Source organism: Nymphaea colorata, chromosome 10, assembly GCF_008831285.2.
Source record: "Nymphaea colorata isolate Beijing-Zhang1983 chromosome 10, ASM883128v2, whole genome shotgun sequence".
NCBI classification, from domain to species: domain Eukaryota; kingdom Viridiplantae; phylum Streptophyta; class Magnoliopsida; order Nymphaeales; family Nymphaeaceae; genus Nymphaea; species Nymphaea colorata.
In genome coordinates, this window is record NC_045147.1 from 19024908 (window position 1) to 19047888 (window position 22981).

General features: G+C 39.3%; 1 protein-coding gene across 3 annotated transcripts; it reads left to right on the forward strand.

Annotated features, from left to right (window-relative positions):
- The first annotated feature begins 9215 nt into the window (after window positions 1-9215).
- On the forward strand, window positions 9216-14330 carry LOC116262456 (shaggy-related protein kinase alpha). Of its 3 annotated transcripts, none has more exons than XM_050080090.1 (13): window positions 9216-9354; window positions 10712-10910; window positions 11010-11102; window positions 11281-11340; window positions 11433-11705; window positions 12276-12350; window positions 12845-12901; window positions 12998-13138; window positions 13239-13289; window positions 13410-13505; window positions 13588-13671; window positions 13756-13858; window positions 13965-14330. In XM_050080090.1, the coding sequence occupies exons 2-13, from the start codon at window positions 10797-10799 to the stop codon at window positions 14045-14047; spliced, it is 1230 nt and encodes a 409-aa protein (XP_049936047.1). In that variant the 5' UTR covers window positions 9216-9354; window positions 10712-10796; the 3' UTR covers window positions 14048-14330. The 3 variants fall into 3 exon arrangements, with proteins under 3 accessions (XP_049936047.1, XP_049936046.1, XP_031497718.1); XM_050080089.1 differs by having other exon boundaries at window positions 9293-9449; XM_031641858.2 differs by having other exon boundaries at window positions 9352-9490.
- Window positions 14331-22981: the final 8651 nt, after the last annotated feature.

Consider the following 22981-nt stretch of genomic DNA (forward strand, 5'->3'; position numbering starts at 1 on the left):
TTGCAATTTGATATGTAGGCGGCTTTTGTTTGCAATAGGAGTTTTTGCAGTGTGGTTATGTGCACAAAAAAAATGTATACATGAGTATGTAATGACTAAAATACCTTTGACTAAAGTAAAAATAGACTTTTTCACAATAATAGAAAGTGGTCATGCAAAAAAACCTTTTGTGCAATTTATGTCATTCTATTGGCTCAATCTTTGCCTTCCCTTTTCAAGGACGTCTGTCCGACTCTATGAATAAAGACCTCGGTGTGCATGTGGATCAAATTTGCCATATTTGTTTCAGATCCGTATCAATATCTGATCCAGAATGTACATCTACTGTAAACGTCATGCTCATTTAGACCTTCTACCGGACAAAATGTGTTTTAACACATACATTCAGTCGAATCCGGTAATATCATAAACATTTTTGGATTCAAATTTGATTTATTTAATGAGTTTTTTGCTGGCAGAAACAGATGCAGATTTAATAAATGGCATATCAGATCAGGATTCAGATATATGAGACTGCAGTCTGAATTAATGCAACCCCTTTTCACCTCTAACGTGAGTAACATCGCCTTAATTAATTGCTCACTGGCCACCGGCCTTATATGATGAGAAACAGCTCTTGCTCGTCATTATATGATGAGATATGTGTGGAAAAGATACAACAGATCTTCACAATGATATCTGGAGTTATTATATTAATTTATTTACGATCTTAAACTCCTCACCGGTTCCTTGACTTTCTCCATTATCCATCTCAGCTATACCGACACATAATTCTGGATAAATTATGCTTTATTTCCTATGGAATTGATCTTGGTCTTCATATATTTTGTCAATAAGCAAGTTCTTTATACCTGGACCGCTGTCTGTTTAGTTTTAATTAAGTCATGAAAAAACTCAAACGGGTTCCTGTATAAACTAATATTGTTCCCATATTTGTTTGCTATAAGCTTTTCACATTCTGGGAAGAACGAGAAGACAGTGAGAAGCGTCGCTTTGGGGGGCGATACTCTATGCCAAGTGGTGTAGCACAACCTGTGAATCGGTTGACTGTTGCCGACTGATTCTATAATTACTTTTGATATTTATACAGAGATTGGCACGCGCAGAAAGCAGGTCGCTGGGGGAAAAATAGCAATTAATAAGACATATTTCTGCCAAATTTCTTTCCTAGCTTTTTCTGCTGTAGGTTAAATCATGACTTCACAGAAATGTCAAAGAGAACTGATTGGATTTTCCCTTTTAGTGATCTTACATATGTTTTTGTAGAAACCAAAACTTGGAAAAGTAATTGACAGAGACAAATTAAACTGATATATATTCCAAGGCCAAGGAAGAGAGTGATTAACAAACACGACGTATTCGTAGCTTGTGTTTTTGGAGGAAAGTTCTGTAACTTGGACAAGTATTGTGAAAGCATTCTTCGTCTTCAATTTGCAATTTTCTTTCTCCCTTGTTGAGAATTCAATAAAACTACTAGTTCTCACTATCGCATGGCCTAGGCTAGGAGCGGTCTGTTGGGCTATTTCTTTATAGAGTGCATATGCTGATATACAGTACGCAATATGATTTTTGTGGAATATTGAGTCTGTATCATGCATCTGCTCTCATTTCTCCAAGTATTCAGTGGCCTCTTTAGTACATGTAAGGTTGATGACTCCTTGCCATCGGCTGATAATTTAATAAACTTGCATTTTTCCAAAGAAAAAAAAAAGACAAGAAATATATTCCCTTATGTATTCTATCTGTCGATGTTTACCAAAACCAAACCACTTCACATGGTACAGGACTTCCAGTCTGGCTTGACTGACCATTGATTATGTATATTCACCTTCTACTGCACATTTTGATCACTCGAATATCTGCTACTATATAATCTGATCAACCCTTTACGTTTCCAGAAATTATGTACGTCTTTACGGCTAGCTATATTACATACATTCAACTTCTGCTGCACATTTTTCTATGGATGCTATGCTATAACCTGATGTCAGTTACTGAATAGGCATGCATCAGGGCGTATTTAAATGGCGAAGGAGAATGTCTGAGACATAATTGGTGGAGAGTGTCCCTTGAAACCATCTGCCATTTCCCTTTTATAAACGAATCCCTTCTCCAAGAAACATCTGTCACACCACACATCTCTGGACGTCATCCACCATTCGTCTCTAACCACGATACCATTACTGCTACCTGACATAGAAGTGGAAGTCTGCTTTGTTGATTGTGAAATAACGACAAGAAAGACAGAAATGGAGACTAAGAATTCAATTGATGAATTAGATTATATATTTTTGTTAAGGCAAAAAGCGGTTAGGCCTAACCATCAGGCTAGCTATGTGGGTACTTCTTAGCCAGACAAATGGCAGTGTTTTTGGGAGAAAAGAGAGAAAAAGCCGGCCATGACCACTTAACAAGTGCTTCGCAGGTCAATGGAGCCAGCCTTTCTCTGTTACAGAACTACATTTTTTATATGGTGAACAGTACTAAGGCTAAGATCTGCAATTTGTTGTTTATTGTGACAGGTATATTATATTTTCATGGTACTTACAATTTCGGAAACCGATACCCCATTCGTAGGTATCAACCGTGGAGATCACGTCTGTACGCTTAGAAAACTGAGATCAGAATGCTTGAAATGTTAACTTCTGATGTTCAATTGCACAAATTCTTGTGAAATCGCTATGAGCTTGATCTATTTATCTCCACATAATGCAGAATACTTTGTCCCACATGGAAAACTTGTACTATCTTTTTCATAGGGAACTTGGTCTTTTTGCACGAACAGTACATTGTAGCTGGATGTGGAACAAACTGTCCGGCCTAATTAGTAACTCTTCGGTTTATTTGTCAACATCAATGGCCTAACTTTCCAAGTTAATGAGAAAATTGCGCTTTCTAATATCCTCCCTCTTATTTCACAGGAAAGCTGTCCTATTTTTTCCCTTGTAAAGTCCGTGCTCCTCTGTGGAGGGTGAAGTGAACTACAGTAACCAGCAAATGAGAAACGGATCAGTTAGCTGTGGACGCATGAAGAAGGTTGGAAACATGAGAACATGCTAGATGGTAGCCTTGGAAACCACCAAGAAGCTGATTGGCAGGGGAAGCTTTTCCCATGGGAAAGATGATATCAGCCGTCTCTTTTTTCCAATCTGCCGTACCTCCTTTCACAGGGAATTCCATGTACCAAACTGATTACCCCGAATCCATTAAAACAGAGAGAAAATAGCTGTGGAAAATGGTGCCCAAAATGTCAACATAGTAGCTGCTAATAATTTTCTTTCATCTGCGCGTTTTTCCAAAAAATGGCCTCCATGAGCCAACCACCAGAAGCCATTGTCATCCTAATTCTTCTACTCTTGTTTGAATGCTTCAAATTTCAACACCTTACTGCTTGACTGATCAAAGAATATGCTTGATATAATCAAAGATACGGTCAGAAAATCACCTCTGGTTTCGAGTTAATCTGGATCGAGGGAGGCTCGTTTTTCTCATTGCGTGTGAGGCTGTCAAAGGCTGGATTGAGGAACATGAAAGCAAGTCATGGTGTGTAGGTCCCAAGGCAAACCACCCACATGGAATTTCTTGTAAGATCAATAAATATTGCATGACTAAGTGCCCCCATTGACAAATTCGAGCCTTTTCATGATGAATATTTTAATCTTCTCTGTGCAGTCTTTTTAGTTGTCCTTATGATTAGGGTATTAAACAAGTGGGCATTACACTAAGGGCCAGGCCTTTTGAATTTGGCCCTTGAGAGAGAATATGACCTTCAGTTTGGGCCCATTTTAGGTGTTTGCATGGATAAGCATCGAATCTGTTGATGGTAATTTCTAATTACTTGGTTCAAACAAGAAGACGAGAGAATTGAAAATATCTGAGTATTTAGAAGTCATGAATGAAATTACTGCATAATCTTATGCTAAAAAAAAAAAGTGAAAGTTCTTTCAAAGCTTATAATATGTCCATGATTAGGACCTGAGTTTTTTGTAGCAGACAAGAATGGCCCACTAATTGATAAGGCGGGGAATCCTATGACCAATTTTTGTTAAATAAAGCACCATTTGCTTTCTCGCTTGCATTTGATCGTTGATGCAGTTAATGAAACTTTGGATATTTTAATTTCATTAGTTAACTAAAAGAGTCGCTTTTATAAAGCCAAGTCAATGTTATATTTAAAAGTTGATATGCCGTTATATTCACTTTCAGCCTTAGGTATAAATATAATGCATTAATTTGGATGCTGTGGGACTCTCAAATTCGAAATCCAAGACCCGGTACAAAGCCTACCTATATAGTGGAGATGGATCGGGTCTGGTTGGTGTTGGTACCGGGCCCATCGCCGGCAGCCAACTGAAAGCCAAGTCAACATGGCAGCAAATGACAGGTGTCTCTTTGCAGGTGGAGCCCATCCCAATAATGCAATTTGACATCCCCTTCTCTTCTCTTATTTTGTCGGTATGAACGGAGAAATCTTGCGGCATGATTGTCGATGCAATGTATTTAATTACATTCATCCAATACATTTCTTTTCAGCCTCTCACAGCATATTATTGCTTGATACTTTTGCATCGACGGCGCGCGCGCACACACACACATATATATATATATATATATAGTTCTAACCCCTTTTAATTAGGCCCCAACAAAAGCATGATGAAGATGTTTTTGTTTCTATTTGAGTTTTGGCATTTGGTAGCAAAGATGTATTACCTAAATTATTTTAGATATTCATACATATTTTCCAAAACATGAGAGCCTATACCGACTTAGATTACAAAACACAATCATACAAAACACAAGTTTTGTCTTTATACTAAGTTGGTTAAAAGCAATTTTTTGTTAAGTACTACAAAACACATCCACATGATTTGGTTGGATAAGGACACTTAAGGATGGGCAACGGGCCGGATACCCGATGGGTAGTTGGGCAACCAGCCTTTAATGGGCCGGGCTTTGGTTAGTTTTTGACTCTTGGGCCGACCAAATAAAAAAATTCGCCGGCCCAGATTGACCTGAGTCTAGTATTGAGGGCCCGATATATAATATACTTAGAACTCATCTTCCACATTTCTTTTTTGCAATATATATATATTCATTGGCATGCGACACTAAATGTCAGCTTACTTAGAAACTTTTGGTGCATCTTCAATGATTTCCTTAAAAACTTTTATGTATTGTTGATGACACCCTTACAAACTCTTTATATGTGGCCCATGGTACTCTTAAAAGCTCTCAGCATATCTTTAAGAGTTTTTTAGATATTAAAATATAAGATATTAAGGGTTTCAAAAATATAAGTGGACATTGAACCGAGTATCCAACCAACATATAGATTTATGAATTTTTTTGTTTAGGTTTAGATGAAAAAAATCGTCCAACCTCTAACAATATACCATCCAATGCAATGGATGAGATAATGTGTGTGTATATATATATATATATATGCACCGCGCCTACCAAATACTGGAGTTGGGTCAGATTCACTCCATTGACCAGTCAATTTAACACCCAGTTGTCGTTGCGCCATGTATATATATTATATATAATCCAATGCTCATTTAAGTAACTTGACGTAATTTATAGTAGTTAATTAATGCTCACGTCATGTGATTATAATATGTAAGCAGGTTTTTCATAACCAACAGAAATCAAATGGTTCATGACATATGAAAATCTGATGACTACTAAGATCAAGAAGACATTTCAAAAATGTGTAGTCTAAGAACAGACATATGTTGAATTGACCACGATATTCAACCGGTTTGATTTCAATGAAATGACGGCTCTCTCCACCAAGTGGAGTTGGTGACAATTGAATGAAAGCAATCTCGGGACTTTTGTAAATGAGAGTTTCGAATGAGAGCCTTGTATTGGTGTACTGCGAACCATCTTTCCGTGCATTATGCATCAATATTCAGCTAATATATCAAGCGCTACTTTCCAAAGTCAATCGATTATTATATATAAATCTATTCATATGGCCAAATTTTGACAAAGTGGAAACAAATCGACCATTGACAGACACTTGCAGGCCTTTTAACTGCCAGCCTTCTATGTTCATATATATATATATATGATTGACCATAATAGAAGTAACCACTCAAAAGCGTAGCTATGTATGAACACATTTTTTTCTTTTTACTTGTCTAAGGATCAAAGTTTCGAATTACTTTTTGAGAATAAAACCGTATACCTGCGTTGGAGAACAAGTTACTTTACGTCGTTTTGATCCCAAAGTTTTTAAACAAGCAGGTCACATTTATTCACTAACTTTAAAATCGTTCAAAAGAGCCCAAGACTATGATGATAGTCCAAGTCATTTCTCTCTCTCTCTCTTTCTATAATATATTTATGTTTGTATTCATTTCTCTCTCTCTTTCTATAATATATTTATATTTGTATGCATATGTGTGTGCATATTCATATTTATAAGGTTGGTCCATCTCCTTTGTGCTAGCTTGGGGCAAGATGCGCATTTTCTTCGGTTTTTGTCATGTAAGTGATAAATAATTGGTCATAATGTATCCAATCAGATGATCAGGTCGGCATATAACATGATCGCAAAAGAAAACCAAGGCTTTCCAATAAATCAATTTAATATCATTCAATGGATAGTAAAAACTCAAGAACAACCATATATAATTATATTTATTTCAGGAGATCAAAATCAGCCGGCAGGTGGATGTGGCCGGATTATTACAAACTTATAAACTGTTGCTAAAGTTTCCGGCATTCCCTCTTCTGGGAAAGCAAGCTCATGTGAAACGCCTCGCCTGTTATCAAAAGAAATCGATTTTCCATGAGAGGAGTTCCAAGAGAGCAGAGAGCGAGAAAGTGGTACTCTTTCGTGTGGAAGAAAGTGTGTTTCCTACTACACCTTGGGGGTGAAAACTGGGTCTCCTTTTGCCGACTTTTGAAGGCTTGTGTTGATCCTTGGCCAAGTTGTCTTGTCCGGATCATCGGTGGACAAATTGTCCCCAGATGCCTTTAATCGTTGGATATGGACTTGATTTGGACAGACATTGACGTTTCGACGTCCATTATTAGAGCAGAAATGAGCAAAACCTATTGTAAATATATTAATATTACCCGAATAGGTGACGAGCTGTTAGAAGAAGTCAGGGAAAAATGTGCGTCAAAGAAAAGAAAAAATGCAAGGCACGACAATATATATATATATATATATATATATATATATATATATATATATATATATATATATATATATAGAGAGAGAGAGAGAGAGAGAGAGAGAGAGAGAAAGAGAGAGAATTTTTTTTATCTATATTCAGCAATAAAATATAGAAGACAGTTGTGGCTCAAATGTGAACAACTCATTACCTGTCACATGAGACCAGCATGGCCGACTACAAATAACCAAAAAAAAAAAAGAACCAGAAAAAAAAAAAATTTAGGTGGCCCTAAGCTGGCAAGTCTAGATTGAGACTTTTGACAAATACCAGAGAAAATGGGACGACATTTGGTAGTGCTAGCCTCCAATCCGGGTAAGACCTTAGCAGTTACCCATTTCTATCATTTTGGGTTCGACACATCGGCTTCCGTAGATAGTCCCCGAATAACATCACAAAGCAGTCATGAACCCTAGAAAAGAAAAAGGCGAAGGCGAAGGCCAAGGGAGCCTTGGCTCTTTGTTGAACCTTCTAAAGAAGGTCTGCTTAATGCTAAACACCAAAGATCATAACAACTAAAAAAGTTAAGCCCTTCAATTCCAGATTTAAGAGTATCTAAACGATGGGCTCGTGTACAATAGTAACAAGTGGAGAAATTAATTGAATAAAATTAACCATTTAAAACGAGTATGATTGATCACATTTAAACACAGCAATTAATAGAAAAAGGTGCACATGGTAATTCACATACTTGTCTCCGGAGTTATTTTATTATCTTCTTGAACTGCTCTTCTCGGGAACCATAAAGAACGTAACTATTTGGAGGTTACCATTATTCAAAGTTTCAAAGGCAAAAAAGAAAAAGGTTCAAATCTAGCAGTGTTTGCGTGAAAGAATAGAATCCCGATTGCCTGCAATGCAAGCATTGACTGATATAACTTAAAATCTTTGGGAGTATGTTTGTTTCTTGTTTGCGACCTGATTTTCAGGATATTCCTTATGTTTTGTGATCGAAGAAATACAAGTTATGGAAAAATGTATCTTGATTTTACCGTTGATTTATGCCGAACGTTAAAAAGTGAGACAAAAAAAAGTATAAGGCATAATATCGACGCAGCTTCTTGGACAAAGCGTCCGGTGCACTTTACTTGAGCGGCTTAAACGCGGGTAAAAGGAAAAGTGGGGAAAAATCTCAAAATTCCCAGGAAAATCCGGGATTTTCCCACGCCGACGGACAAGCAATCGCCAGAAAATCCCGGATAAGGCCCCGCTCTCCGGCGACCGTCACGGCCGCTGGTCATAAGAAGATGGACGGCCAGGATGACGCCTTCTGGCTTGAAGGCATCAACAACGTGAACTGCACCTTGGCGTGCTCTTCAAGAACTTCAAATTCCAAGCAAAGCGGACCACCAAAAAGGACAAATCTTTCCCCGAAATGACAAGAAGGTCCCCAGCTGCAGCTGCCGGGAAATTTCGCTGGGTTCCGTAATATTTTCTAAATCCGAGGGGCGGGCGTTTATGATCGCCGTTACGCGCCAAGATCACAGTGCTCAGCCGCCGCCGACGGCTCGGAGAGGGCGATTCCCCGTTCCGTTCCCGTCCTCCTCTTGTCCAAAATACCCTCGATTGCCTCGGTACGATCTTTTTCGAGGCCTCGGGGTGCGGGTTGGACCGAGGACCGGTCCCAGCCCCCAGGTCCTACGGGCTTTGAGCCTTTGACTGGCGCGGTCAAACGGTCTCCAGTCTTTGCTCCAGAGCCGGCTCCACTCGGGCCCGCTGGTTCAAGTATCCGCAATCGGACTGATCCGGGTCGGTTCACTGATTTTTCGACCCGAAATGTCCAGCCAAAAGAGTTCAGTGTTGAGTATCGTATCGGCAGATGCACTATACTAACTCGTACCGTTTCGAATCTCCGATACGGAAACGAAGCGGAGGCCCGGACTTTGTCGGAGCGAATTAAATCAGGCGGAGCGATCAGCTTTGGGTTCCGGAAAGCACGGGAAAAAGGTTAAAAAGACGAATATTCTTTTTTTTTTTTTGCAGAAAAAATAAAAAGGAGGAAAAACTAAAGATTGAAAATGAAGGGGGAGAGAGGGAAGGTGAAGAACGGTCAAAAAAGGAGTGAGGGGGAAGAGAAAAGCGGGAAGGGTGCTGGAGGGATAATTAGGGCATTTGACCGTCAACTCCGAGGCCAACGACCGTCATCTTCGTCATTATCATCATGGTGATCATGCATTTCTTCCCTTTGTTTTTGTTTCTGTGAAGGAGAGAAGAGGAGGAGAGTAAGCCAGCAAGAGGAAGCATTTTTAAATCTTTCTGGTTAGTTTAGCATTTGGCGTTCTTGGTGTGTTCTCTCTATGGTGTGGTTCTCTCTCTCTTCTTCTTCTTCTTCTTCTTCTTCTTTTATGGTTACCTCTTCTGATTTTTTTTTCTACATTTGATGTTTGAAAAGCTTTTCCCTTGAAATTTTGGTTTTTAGACTTGTGGTTGATATTTGATTCTTGTGTGCTTATTTTGTTCCTTTCTTGTTATTCTCCCTTCCTGTGAAATGTTGTCTGTGACTTCTCTTCTTGATTTGTTCTGCTTTGTTGGAGGGGATTTGGGGATTTCTTTGGCATGGTAATCAATGCTATTAATTTGTTCCTTTTATTCTCTGTTATTAACATGCCTTATTCCTGCGGATGAAAGCCTTGGATGGGTATTTATTTTTTTGGAAAGTCTTGGGTTACCGTCTTACCGATGTCTGTAGGATTCCGTATAACTTTTTCTTTTAAGTTTCCATCAGCTTTTCCTGCAGATTAGTGTGTAGTTTGGTAGAAGGATATATGAAAGTAAGATAAGAGGGAGGACTAGCAGGGTGTTGCCTTCGGCTGGGTTCGTGTCTGGAAAGATCAAAGATGTCTTCATCTACTTTCCTTCTCTTTTATTTGGTAGTGCACTTTGCGATGCTCCTGTCGCCCTGCAGTTCAAACACCCAAGAGCCAGTCCGCTCAGCTACGGATATTAGGTCATTAAGCAGAAATGTCGTACTGCCGTCTTTTTTCTCATTGTAGGTTGCTTTGCTGCCTTTCTTAGACATGAACTGGGTGCAGCAGCTGGCCTGGAACGCAAAGGCGAGAGCCCATTAGATTATGCTGGATTACCCCCTTAATCTCTATTTTTCAGTCCCTTTTCGTTCTGTTGGCTGGTAAAAGTTGTCAGTTGATTATATAGAAATCAAGGCGTTGCCTGTGCCCTTGGAAATGGTGGCAGAAGCACTGTATTTTCTTCTCGTTTGTGTTATGGTTGCATGTGATCGGCCCTAGTTGATTCGGTTCGATTTAGTTACTTGCTGTTGCTTGTGATCGTCTTACTCTTGTTCTCGCCACCATAACTTGCCATCTTTCAGCTATTAGTTTCTAGGGTGCGAACTCAGAGGTATCTTTTGATGATAGATTCAAAATGCCTTTTTACTGAAGATAGTTGTCTGAGTATGTTTTATGCAAAAACTTGTCCAATGCATGAAGCTTGTATGCTTGCTCCTTATTACTTTATTTTTTGTTTCATTTTGTGCTGAAGTGCTGCACTTTCCTTTTCTTCAGGTAAAGGCTTGATGTTGTTCAGTTGAAAGACAACAGTAAAAAATTTGGGAGTTGGGGAACGGTACATAAGCTGAATTGTCTAAATATGGCTTCAGTTCGTGTGGTTCCCTCCACAGGATTGAGGGATTCCAATGGAAATGCAGTTGGTGTTGATAAATTACCTGAGGAAATGAACGATATGAAGATAAGGGATGACAAGGTAATGGATTTGTGTTCAATTGTCGAATATTTCCGGTCTCAGTTTTATTTATTGATATTCTTAGCATCTGACAGCATGATTCATTTTTTATCTTTTTAGGAAATGGAGGCAGCTGTGGTGGATGGTAACGGCACTGAGACTGGTCATATAATTGTCACCACAATTGGTGGGAAAAATGGCCAGCCAAAGCAGGTAATTGTGGATAAATGTCTACGCAAACTCATGAAAGCCCTGATGCCTGTTGAGTCTGGCCGCGTCAGTTATTTGATGTGCTATTAGAAAGCCTACTAACTCTATTACATTTTCTTTGCTACTTTTCTACATGTTTTAGTTAATTGCATGAATTATATGTTATTGTTTTTTTCTACAGACAATAAGCTATATGGCGGAGCGTATTGTTGGGAATGGATCGTTCGGAATTGTCTTCCAAGTAAGTTAGGGCCACAGGTCAAGCATTTGTTGTCTCTCTTTATAATTAGTCTATGGGTGTCGAGTAACCCTTTTATTTTGGTTATGGTACAGGCAAAATGCTTGGAGACTGGTGAAACTGTAGCAATTAAAAAAGTGCTCCAGGACAAGAGGTATAAGAATCGTGAGCTGCAGACCATGCGTCTTCTGGATCATCCAAATGCTGTATCCTTGAAGCACTGCTTCTTTTCAACGACAGAGAAAGATGAACTTTACCTGAATCTGGTGCTGGAATATGTACCCGAGACTGTTCACCGAGTAGTGAAACATTATAACAGGATGAATCAACGAATGCCTCTGATATATGTGAAACTTTATACCTACCAGGTAAGAGTTTACATTTATGGCTAATTATGCTGGTAACCTCGTATCTAGACAGTTTACTTTTAAATTGAATATGTTTGCAGTTTCCTTTGTGATTTTATACTCTAATGTGTATATCTAAACCATGGACTGGTTTTTCTTTTCTTGCTAATGGACATTTTGAGAGTTTTTGCATCATACATTAGGTAGAAAACAGAATTAACTATTAAGAATATATACTGCAACCCATTGTACATTCCCTGGCTTGTTATATTTCTTTTGAGTTTTGACTGTCATCAGGAAAAGTCTCCTCCCCTCATGGAATGAGAAGTCAGTGACAATTGAAGGATACTTTTTTTTTTTTATCTTTTCCATCACTTGCTCTTTGCAGTAAGCTTGATGATGACTAAAACATTCTGCAAAACAGAAATTAATTCTAACTACCTTTTCAAAATCTTATATATTGTTAAGATGGTAAAACTATGTAAAGTTGTAAACCCTTGTATGATTTTCTTATTTCTCACTTTTCTTGTAGCATTTGTTCAATAGATGTTAAATATGAAACTGATCTTGAGTTTTTGCTTATGATGGCAGATTTGTCGTGCATTGGCCTATATACATGATAGTCTTGGCGTGTGCCACAGAGATATTAAACCACAAAACCTTTTGGTATATGTTTCTTCCACTCTAGTTGGCTATGTTTTGTTGATATTTACTCTTGATGATATGAATACCTCATTATTCTTTCTTTTCTGTTTCTTATCTATCCAAAATGAAAGAGGATGGAGTATTCACAAAATAATTGGATTAACTAAAGCATTCTGCATATAGGCCATTTTGCTCTCATAACCAGGGAACGCTATTTTTCTTATTGGAAGTACATGAAAAAATAAGCTCTTAATAAGGATCATGTTGCCTCTCCCTTATGTTAAATTCAGGGATAATCAAATGTATTTATGCTTAGAGAATTTGCGGTTATTGAAATCTTTGAATAGCAAGGGATAACATATGCACTTAAATAGATTGATCTTTATCGAAAAGCTTTGCATCTAAGATTTATCTTTGGACTTATATCCTTAGTACATTTAGCAGATAATGCATCAGCCCTTTTCAGTTATAATTTATTTCAAGTTTTAACATTTTTCTTGTGGTTTGTATAACAGGTAAATCCACACACTCACCAACTTAAATTATGTGATTTTGGAAGTGCAAAAGTGTTGGTAGGTATCTTACTTCCTGTCTCAGATATCCTGCATTAATGGGTGCTGGAAATGTTTCCACTTGACTGATATTTTCCTTGTTTGTGCTATCTACAGGTGAGAGGAGAGCCAAATATATCATACATCTGTTCTAGATACTATCGGGCTCCTGAACTTATATTTGGAGCCACTGAGTATACTACAGCAATTGATATTTGGTCTACTGGCTGTGTCCTTGCTGAGCTACTACTTGGACAGGTGCCACTTTCTTTGTATTAGAAGGATGCCTGCTTTTAGTTTTGCAATGAACTTTTGAAGGAATCTTTTATTCATGTGCTGAAGTTTGCTTTTCTTTCAGCCGCTCTTTCCTGGTGACAGTGCAGTCGATCAGCTTGTGGAAATAATTAAGGTGATTAATTTGTTTAACATAGTAATATTGTGGAGGTTAAAGGAACACAAACTGTCTACTACTAGAATGCCTCAGCTTGTCATTTTACTGTAATCTTACTTGCCTAGTAACAATGTGTAGGTACTTGGGACACCTACCAGGGAGGAGATTAAATGCATGAATCCCAACTACACGGAGTTCAAATTCCCACAGATTAAGGCACACCCTTGGCATAAGGTAGTGTACAACCATTCTGAATAGTTTCTGTTTAATTTTGTCTCTTTGCTCAGTTCTTTGAAAGGGTCCACTTTCTTCTTAGATATTCCACAAGCACATGCCACCTGAAGCTGTGGACCTTGTCTCCAGACTTCTACAGTATTCGCCAAATCTTCGGTGTACTGCGGTGAGTTTTTCATTCATTGTGAAGTTAACTATATGTCATGCCCTTTAAAGTTATCTCTTCCAGCTGACACATTTCTAATTGCAGTTAGAGGCACTTGTTCATCCATTCTTTGATGAACTAAGAGATCCAAATGCTCGTCTTCCAAATGGGCGACCACTGCCTCCACTTTTCAACTTCAAGCCCCAAGGTATTCTCTTGAACATGATACCGATGGTCATGGTAACATAGTGCTGCCTTTGTGTTGCGAATGCATATCATTTGTATGTTAATTTATCTTGTGAAAATATATGCAGAGCTGAAAGGGGTGAGGATGGAGATGTTGGTAAAGTTGGTACCTGAACATGCTAGGAAGCAGTGTCCGTTCCTTGGATTGTGATGTGACTCGTGTTACTGTTGGTGGATGCTCCATAGTGGTACGACGGAGCTTTTCTCAGGCAGCATTTTCCACAGGTTGCTATGGCCAGCCCGTGAACTGCCATATGTGTAAACATCTTCTCCTTTATCTTCTCCCTTGTTGTGTTCTTACGTGAAGGCAGCTGGAAATCGGTTGGTTAACCTGTATCAAGAGAAAACTACACTATGGGTCTGCTGACCCTTGTTTAACAGACAACAGCTTGTAAAAGTACATGAAACACGAAATTAGCTTTTCTTCTAGGTAATTTATCTTATTAAAACAACTTTCAGCTTGTAGAAGCTAAGCTGCAAGGGTCATACGATTGCCCTCTGATAAAGTTCTAGACCTATGGATTTTTCCTTGGGTTCACACACACACACGCGCACACACACACACACACAACAACAACAACAACAATAATAATGCAGAGAGAGAGAGAGAGAGAGAAGGGGGGTGGGGGTTTGGAATTTTAGGGTCGTGTTAAAAAAAAAAAAAGCTAGAATGGATTTCATGGTGAAGGTTGATTTCCTTTCACTTGTGATTGATAGAGTCGGAATCGCTTTCATGAGCATGAATGCACATTCAAGTTGCGCCATTTTAGCAACCAAATAAGTCGCATCTATGTGGTCTTATTTGTTTCTTTTGAGATGTTGACGCCACTGCTTTAGTGCAGTCTACTGGTGCTCCGTCTTTGTGGTCCCTAATGTCTTTTTTTACTCTGCGGTGCCATGTGACGACAAGACCCTAAAACTTTCTATTGAAGAGTAGGTGTCATCCCTTATAGGTGTATAATTGTAAGTGATACTGTCAGTGGAATAAATCCGTTGAACTAGGCGCCTTGTTCGCACTTCTATGTTAAGAAAGCCGTCTCGCTTTTTTCAGTAAGGCATTTGGTGCCTTTTTTTCAGACTGGAAAATCATTAAGGTCTTGGTAATAACATCTGTGTGAAATCATTATTCTCAATGGAAATGATTTCTTTCTGCAGCCCTATGGTTTATATTCCGTCCTTCATTTCGTTATTTTCTAAGAATGTCTATGCAAGGAGGTGGGAAGTTATAATATTCAAGAAAAACCTTCATATGTCTACTGAGGAGGATTTTTTTAGGTTGAGGAGATTGATGAATGGTGAGTGTTTAGCCGCGTGAATCCCTTGGATCGTTAATTAAGAAATATAATTATCAGGGCGTCGTTAAAACTTTTACTAAAGCGAAGGAGATTTTGTGAATGATGAACGTTGAAAAAAAAAAACTGGAAGTTCCTGCAACATGAGAAAGGATGAAAATTCAATTCCGCGGCAGCTTTAAGTGGGATGGTTGAATGAGTCACAGAAACACTACTTTTGTTGAATAACAGGAAAACTTCCCATGAATCAAAGCTCTGCCGGTCCGCCTAGCCCCAGGTTCGGTCGATAAAAGATAAAAAAGCACCAATTTTCAGAGATTCCAAGAGTATCTAGCTTCTGTTGTCATCGGATTTCAAAGTAAGCCTGGGCAATGGGACGGGCCGGCCCGGCCCAATCGGACCCGGTTCTGGGCTGGGGAAAACCTGGCCCGGGCCGGACCTGGGCCCGATATGCCGGCCCGACTCACTCCCTCCCCCTTCCTCCCAACTCCCTCTCCCTCTCCCCCTCCCAACTCCCTCTCCCTCTCTGCTCCCGTTCCCCCTCTCTCTCCGCTTCCCCTCTCCCTCTCTACTCCCCCTCTCTCTCCCTCTCCCTCCTCCTCCCTCTCCCTCTCCATCCTCCTCTGTCTGGATCGGGCCGGGCCTGGGCCGACCTGATGGCCAGGCCTATTGTAGAGATGTGATTGGATATATGAGAATTGTAGAGATGTGATTGGATATATGAGAGAGAGAGAGAGAGAGAGAGAGAGGCCATTGCAGTACAAATAAGGCATGAGTAAATCCCACAATCCAAGTGAAGGTTTCTCACATGTTTTTAGGGTTTCCTTTTATGCTTCAACTTGCATTGTGAGTTTTTTTATGCTTCAACTTGCATTGTGAGTTTGAAATGGAGATTTGACTATTTACCAACTCTACTTCAACTTGTACATATTGGGAGTTTGAAAAAGAGATTACCTGCCTACCAACTCCTGCCTGCGTTGCTTGTTGTGCCAAACTCTTCAAAGATAAAACACATAAATACTTTTGACTGAACCAGTTTTGTTTTAAATGAGAACATGCTACTATCGTGAAATCCTGTAATCGGAGTCTTAATTTGGATCACCTGGTCAAGATCATTGTCTGCAGAGTTGGAACTCTAGCGGCAGCTTTGATCCTTTCTTCATTCATTTACGCCAAATGAATAAATGCATTTGGTACTCACGTCAGATGTTATTCCTTTGTTCATATTATTTCTTGGGCCACGATGCTGTGTTGACACACGCTTTTTGTTATTTGGTTGAGAAATGTCTCAAGAAACTGCTATAACTTTTCCAGAATGGGGACGCTTTGTCCCCGTGCCGTGGTCATGTTTAATTATCCTTTTCCGCCCTTCAAAATGAGGACCTCAATTTGGCTTTCGTAATGCTTCCTAGATAGTTTGTCTTTGAATTGGGCATAGACACATAAAAATCTATCTAGTGACAGTCACAGGGGCTGATCTCCTCAAACAGGGTGAAGCTACGTGTGGGTATGTGTGTGGGCAACTGCCCATACCATCCAATAAAAATCCCTTATCCACATATTGGTTAATATCATTTTTTTTTTTGCATATTTACATGTAAAATGCCCCCTCAAATATATAATGAGTGCCCATCAGCTATACATGCCGGGCTTTGCCACTGTCCTTAGCCGCAGCTCTAATGCCACAATGGAAAAAAAATAGTTCCCCACAAAAGCAAAGAAAATGGATGATGGAAGAAAAGAGAGTAGATCACCTCATCTGCCAAATCCCATTTTCTAAAGGGATCACTTGCAGTAATTGATCTCATTCAACCATTCCTAGCATAATTAAGTTGCAGAGATCTGTCTAAACTTGCATGATTAATAGTCATAATGGTGACCGCTTACCATTATAATTTATATGGACTCTAGATATTGGCTTCCACTCGCGGGAGAGCAGCCTTCTTCTAATGTTCTACATGAAGATTTAGCAGGGTCCATACAACCTTCGTTTTTGCATATGAAAATGAACACCAGGTTGACAAACCTAATATTTGCACCCATGTTATCAAAATCGGCCTGAATCAGTTGGTTCAAGCAAAAATCAATCAAAGGTGCAATGCGTCCTATACTGTTCAATTCTTTTATTATTTAACATATTTTTTTAGTGTTTCTTAAGTTAGGTTATTTGTATAATATTCTTGACCAATTCATAATTAATTCCAAACTAGCAGATCGACTGGCCAATTCTGTAGAATTTTCTGTTTGATAACGCTGGTTTTCACCAAGCCACCTGCCCTACGGCTTTTCTCATCCACTATCCTGACCACATATCTTCCTCTCTCTATCTTTCTTTCATGAAATGTGTCCACTAAAAAAAGGTGCCAACTGAATCAATCACAACTTCCTCTTATGGTCATTCGTTCACCCTTTTCTCAAAGAAGGAAGGAAGGAGAAACCCTTCACGTTTTGAAAACATCTTTTTTGAGAACCACACACTTAGCGCGATTGTAGATTCTAAGGCTGAACTGCTGTTTTTGGCTAGGCCTTACTCATGTGGCCAACTAAAGTTGCTTCTTCTTTTTTATATGGCCAGTTGGGCAGTTGGGTGGTGCCGGATCAGAAAATGCAAAGTATTGATTAGCTGCCAGCTAACCATTATTAGATGGGCTCTTGGTCAATCCAACTCCCGCAAGTTGCTACCTCTTAATCTTCCTCCCTCTTAAATCCGGCGATCAACATAAATGCTTCAATTAATGCATGTTCTAGAATTGCAACTTCCCCTGCCTGGAGATAATTCCTATATGTTTCTTACTGTTCGGTGAAATTGACAGGAGTCTCTGTAAAATGAGTCGAGATTTGATGGGCAGATCGATATGCTTAATCGGTATGAGGAAAATAGTAAATGCGTACTTAATTTGTCCCATTCCCTATGTATTCATGTGGATAGAAGTATCTTTGGTGCAGAGCAGAACAGACACAAAGCCTTTGTCTTCTATGCCTCAGAGGTGCCTCTAAAATATGCGACATGCAGTCATTTCATAACCATAAACCGAGCAATATGTCTGAAAACACGGCCTCTCGCATTTCGGTGTTCATGAATCAAGAAAAACTGTTGCCCTCAAATTTGGTGTTTTGTCTGCTCTGCAGGTCCGCCATTGTCATGTTCTTCGTTTCTTGCAAGAAGTTAATCATCTCAACTTTCAAGTTCTTGACGACAAAGGATTTTCATGCACATGGGCAGGAGCTTGGACTGAAGAGCATTGAATTGGAGGAGGCCAAACGCTCAATACCCGGAGAGAGTTGTCTCTCTTCGCATAATCTCGCTCACGTAATCTGCTGCTGGTCTGGTCTGTCTGTAATGTCAGCTTGTTCATCAGGAAACAAGAAAGCCAGGATTAGTTTTCTTCAGGAATAAGAAAGAAAGGCAATAAGCGAATTTACATTATAAAAAATTAAAAAATTATGATATAGATTTTTCTTGTTTCACATTTCAATCTGATTATATAACCATCTCAAAAAACAGAAACAGAAATAATTCAAGAGTATATCCATTTTAAATCTAAAGGGGACATCCCTAATAGACACTTTTTTAGTTAATACTTAGAAAAGTTATTTTGGTTTTTAATTACATTTTTGCCAATATTTTGGCTCAACACTTGGAATTTCAAAATAAAAGTAAAAGACTTTTTAATTGGTTAAAACATTAGGGGAATTCACGACCTTGGGGTTCCAGAAAGATTTCGAACTTGTAAACAAGATTCGCATCATGTGTCCATTTCCTTCCATCGCTGATTCGCTATTGCATCAAACCCTCCTTCTGCATGGTACCAAACTTCGCTCATGCTCGAAATTAAAGAGCAGGAAGATATTTACATTCAAAATGTTGGACAAGAAAGTGATATAAATCATGAATCATGTTACTTCCAGGCAAGTTAAACAAACAGAGAGTTGGCGACAAGAAGGAAATGCAAGAGATGTTCAAGTTGAAAACCTTAGATCAATTAAGAACCTACATCATTATGCTACTTACAATCAGTATGTATGTATGTATAAATTGATTAAGAGCAGAGACAGAAACAGGTGTAGGCATGGTGTGGGCAATTGTCCACAATGGCCACAAAAGTGTTTATTTTCATTTCATGACAGTTTTTTTTTTCTTTAATTTACATACATATGCTCCATAAAAATTTTAAATTATATAACTAATGGCACTTCAAACCAAAATTTTCTGACTCCGCCCTTGAATTAGATCAACAGTCTTCACTGTAACACTTGGCTAAAGAGTCGGGTTGATTTTAAGTTCCTACTTCCTTCAACTAACAAAGACAAAATATAGGACTGATGCCAACAGTTCATTATTCGCAAACAGTACTGACTCAACAGGATGGGATGGTGGAATGCTCTTGGTGGGTTGTCACTTAGCACCTGCTCTGCAGTATCTCCCTGTTTCCATGGCAGGGAAAACAACAAGAAAACAAATGCAACTCGAATTTTTGAGAATCAAAATTCAGGGTGTTATGAGGTATGGGACGGGGAACAATAAAAGGTCAAACGATATCGGACAAATCCGGAACCTTTTTTTAACTTCATTTTGCTAAGAACTGTTCTTTTCAAATGGAATTATATGCTTACATTCTTAGAACAAAGTACATTCTTGTTTCTAATATTACTAATTGAAAATTCTTCGTTGCTCTTTCCAATCTTTTGCAGACTCCATTAATGAATTTGAAATTGAGTTCCTGGTACTAAATTGTATAAGAATGCAGAGTATCGTAGGAGCTAGGTCGGTTCTGACATTGAGGGTCAGAGTATCCACGTTGCCATTCACGGGCATGTTTTCAACCCACTCATGCATAACAACTAAAAAATTACAAGATGTTGTTATTTAACACTTGAGCAAATAAACAATCTCCGTTCAACTTTTAAAAGTTAACAAATAGGCCCTTTAACTTTTGATATAAACTTTGTTAAGGCTAATTTAAAATTAATATAAATGACATAAATAACCCTCATGCGATTGCAGGATTTCCACTATAGATTCAAGGCTGGTCATGGTTCGTTAAATGAAATTCCAAAGAGTCTAGAAGCGGAAGCTGGTGAATAAGATAAGAATTAAGCCGTTCTGGACCTTACCCATATGTATGAATGCAGCGTTACCCACGGGGAAAGTTCAACTTCAAGCCACTAGTCTGGACGTGTCTTGGTGAGAAAATTGCATGAGAAAACATGATCTGGTAAACCTCTTCCCCCAACCTTGCTACTAAATCTCCTGCAATATTGAACAAATTAACAACGGGACGGTATAACGTGTCCGAAAGTTGAAGCACGCTTATAAGATAAGAAAACCTGAGAGAAAAAGTGGAGTTGGAGAACAGATCAAGGATAAGTGGGTTGGGAAAAATTTCCCAAGAAAAACATTCACCAGAGTCCATGAGCAGGAGCCTGGTGTGGTGTCCATGAAAGCAAGTAGCTGCCATGTCTCTCAAGTGGAACCGTCAGCGTTTCTGAGCTCTCTGACATCGCCATGTGAGTCTCGCGGCCGGTGCTTCCGGATCACTCGGCAACCCCTTCGGCTGCTTGGATTGGCAGGCCTGTTAAGAGCTTATTCAACCTTGTGAAATGGTCGACAGTGCAAAATTGAATCTTTCCAATGGCAGGAAACTATACATGTTTAGCTGCTTTTTGCCTCATGCTTGTATCACAGTTAGTTAATTAAGATGCAATGCGATGACTTTTCGCTTTTTACTGCTGCTTAGAGAATGTGTGTTGATGTTCCACCATCGAAGTGTATGTTAATCTGCGTAAATGGTTCAATTCAAAATTTGACTTCATAAATAGTTCAGATGCTAAGGCTTCCAGTTTTAGATGATCAAAGTTCATAGCAGATTAAGCTTGATCCGCACATCGAGCTCGACATAATCACTGGCTAGATGAAGAGCTTGACTTGTTTCACAAACAAATAAACCAAGGTTGAACACCTCGAACTCTGCTCCTCCAGCTCGTTATGTCTTATTTGTGTTCTTCTCCGTCTGTGTGTGGACGGCAGAAAATCCAAGAGCGCTATCCAGGCGTGAGATCCATGGTACGTGATCTGTTCTACATCATGGGTTGCATTTTATATATGTACAATAATGCAGCCGGCTCCTCTTGTTTAAATCGCCTTGAGCAGAAGCAGTCTTCTCTGGAATCATTTGAGCATTGCGGACAATCGATTGAGCGAGCTTCAGATCTAAAGCACTGACACATTATATTCAAAGATCACATTTCGAAGACCTACAGTGCTACACGTCCAACAACAACTCCAAGGCTTACGATGCATGAGCAGAGAGGATGAGGACCACTAGCTAGGATTTTGATTCCCCCAAGAAGGTCGGTCCATCCTGCTATTGCCTGACCTCCATTTCCCTAAAGGCTTTCTGAATTTCACTACCCATCACCTAAAAAAGATTCACGACAATGTACTCCTCGATTTGCTCATTAGAATCATGTGGCTAAGATCTGTAGCAGTACCCACCGTTTCATTAATTTATAAGAGATTACAATTCACTTGAATTTTATTATAAGATCTTTACTTCATCAAAATGTTATCTTTAGATCTGATTGTACAGAACAAATGCTGCAACATTTGACAGGCATGTCTTGGTCGGTGTCCAGGGCTTGCGTACGTAGCATCTAATGGGGAAAATGAAAAAAAAATTCTTTACTTTTTGGCATGGTAGTCCTTCTTTCTTGGCATATTTTTTTCTTTGAAAACACGTTTGGCTGTTCTTAATCTTCCGTGCTTTTCTTCTCACTGCCAAAATATGTTCATCCACAGCTTATTTTCACTGTTCAAATTCTGAAGTTAATGGCAGATGCAGAAAGGGGTGGCATAGGAAGGTGAGCTTTGGGGTTCACGTGGGCAGCCATGGTCAAACCCTCATGGGTGTCATTTTTTGTGTATGCAGAAACTATATAGGTATAACGCTTGAGGTGGAGGAGGTACACTCGAGAGGTCCTATTCGCTGCTCTCAAAAGAGCTTCGGTTTCGGAATGAGGATCCCTGATGGCTGCCGCAGAACTGCGTGAAGCCAATGGCACTAGAAACAAGTATTCATTAGAAGCGCATTCTAGGCGTTCTGTCTCCCACCATAGAATGTCTGCAATGAAACTGATCGTTTTCTGCCTAATCCCCCATTCCGTGAAGCAAGAAGAAAACTTAATCACAGACCAATCTGTGACGTTCAAGAAAAGATTACAGCAAATCAAGATAAGAAGCAGGAACGAGTTTCCCTTTGAACTCGATCCGAAAAGAGTAAACCTGGGAAGTGTCCGAGTTTGCCTTCCATTCCGAAAAAGAAGTATATAATAGTATCAAGGGTCACGTACTTAAAGTTGTTGGAAGAACAAATAGAGAATTGTCTCTGCTCCCTGTCACCATCTTAAGAAAACTTTTGTTGCAGTGTAATTAGCTGTTCCCTCCCACCAAAGAAAACCTGGGTCTCTCTCCCTCTATCACTCTCTCTCTCTAGAGAATGAAATATAACATTTTTTTTATCCAAATCTCGTGAACCTCAGGTTGCTTTCTCCGGATTCCTCTCCAACATCACATATCATGGGCCCTGTTGTTTTTCCAAAGCAGTCCCCCCTTCCCTGCCTTTTGAGAACCCGTGACACCTTATTAATGCATTTGTCCTCACACGTCCCTTTTCCTAACCAAACCTGGTGTATCTGTACAACACTTTTTCACGAGACCAACTACCAAACAAATCGCCCTCTCACCACCCTCCTCAATTCCATAACCCAATCCTTCACCATATATTAAAACCTCA

Bases quoted from the DNA above. Each gene is read 5' to 3' on its own strand.
- LOC116262456 (XM_050080090.1), top strand. From the start codon at position 10,797: ATGGCTTCAGTTCGTGTGGTTCCCTCCACAGGATTGAGGGATTCCAAT. The intron at 12,902-12,997 runs GTAGGTATCTTA...TGCTATCTACAG, and splicing joins TTGGAAGTGCAAAAGTGTTG to GTGAGAGGAGAGCCAAATAT. The intron at 13,139-13,238 runs GTGCCACTTTCT...CTTTTCTTTCAG, and splicing joins CTGAGCTACTACTTGGACAG to CCGCTCTTTCCTGGTGACAG.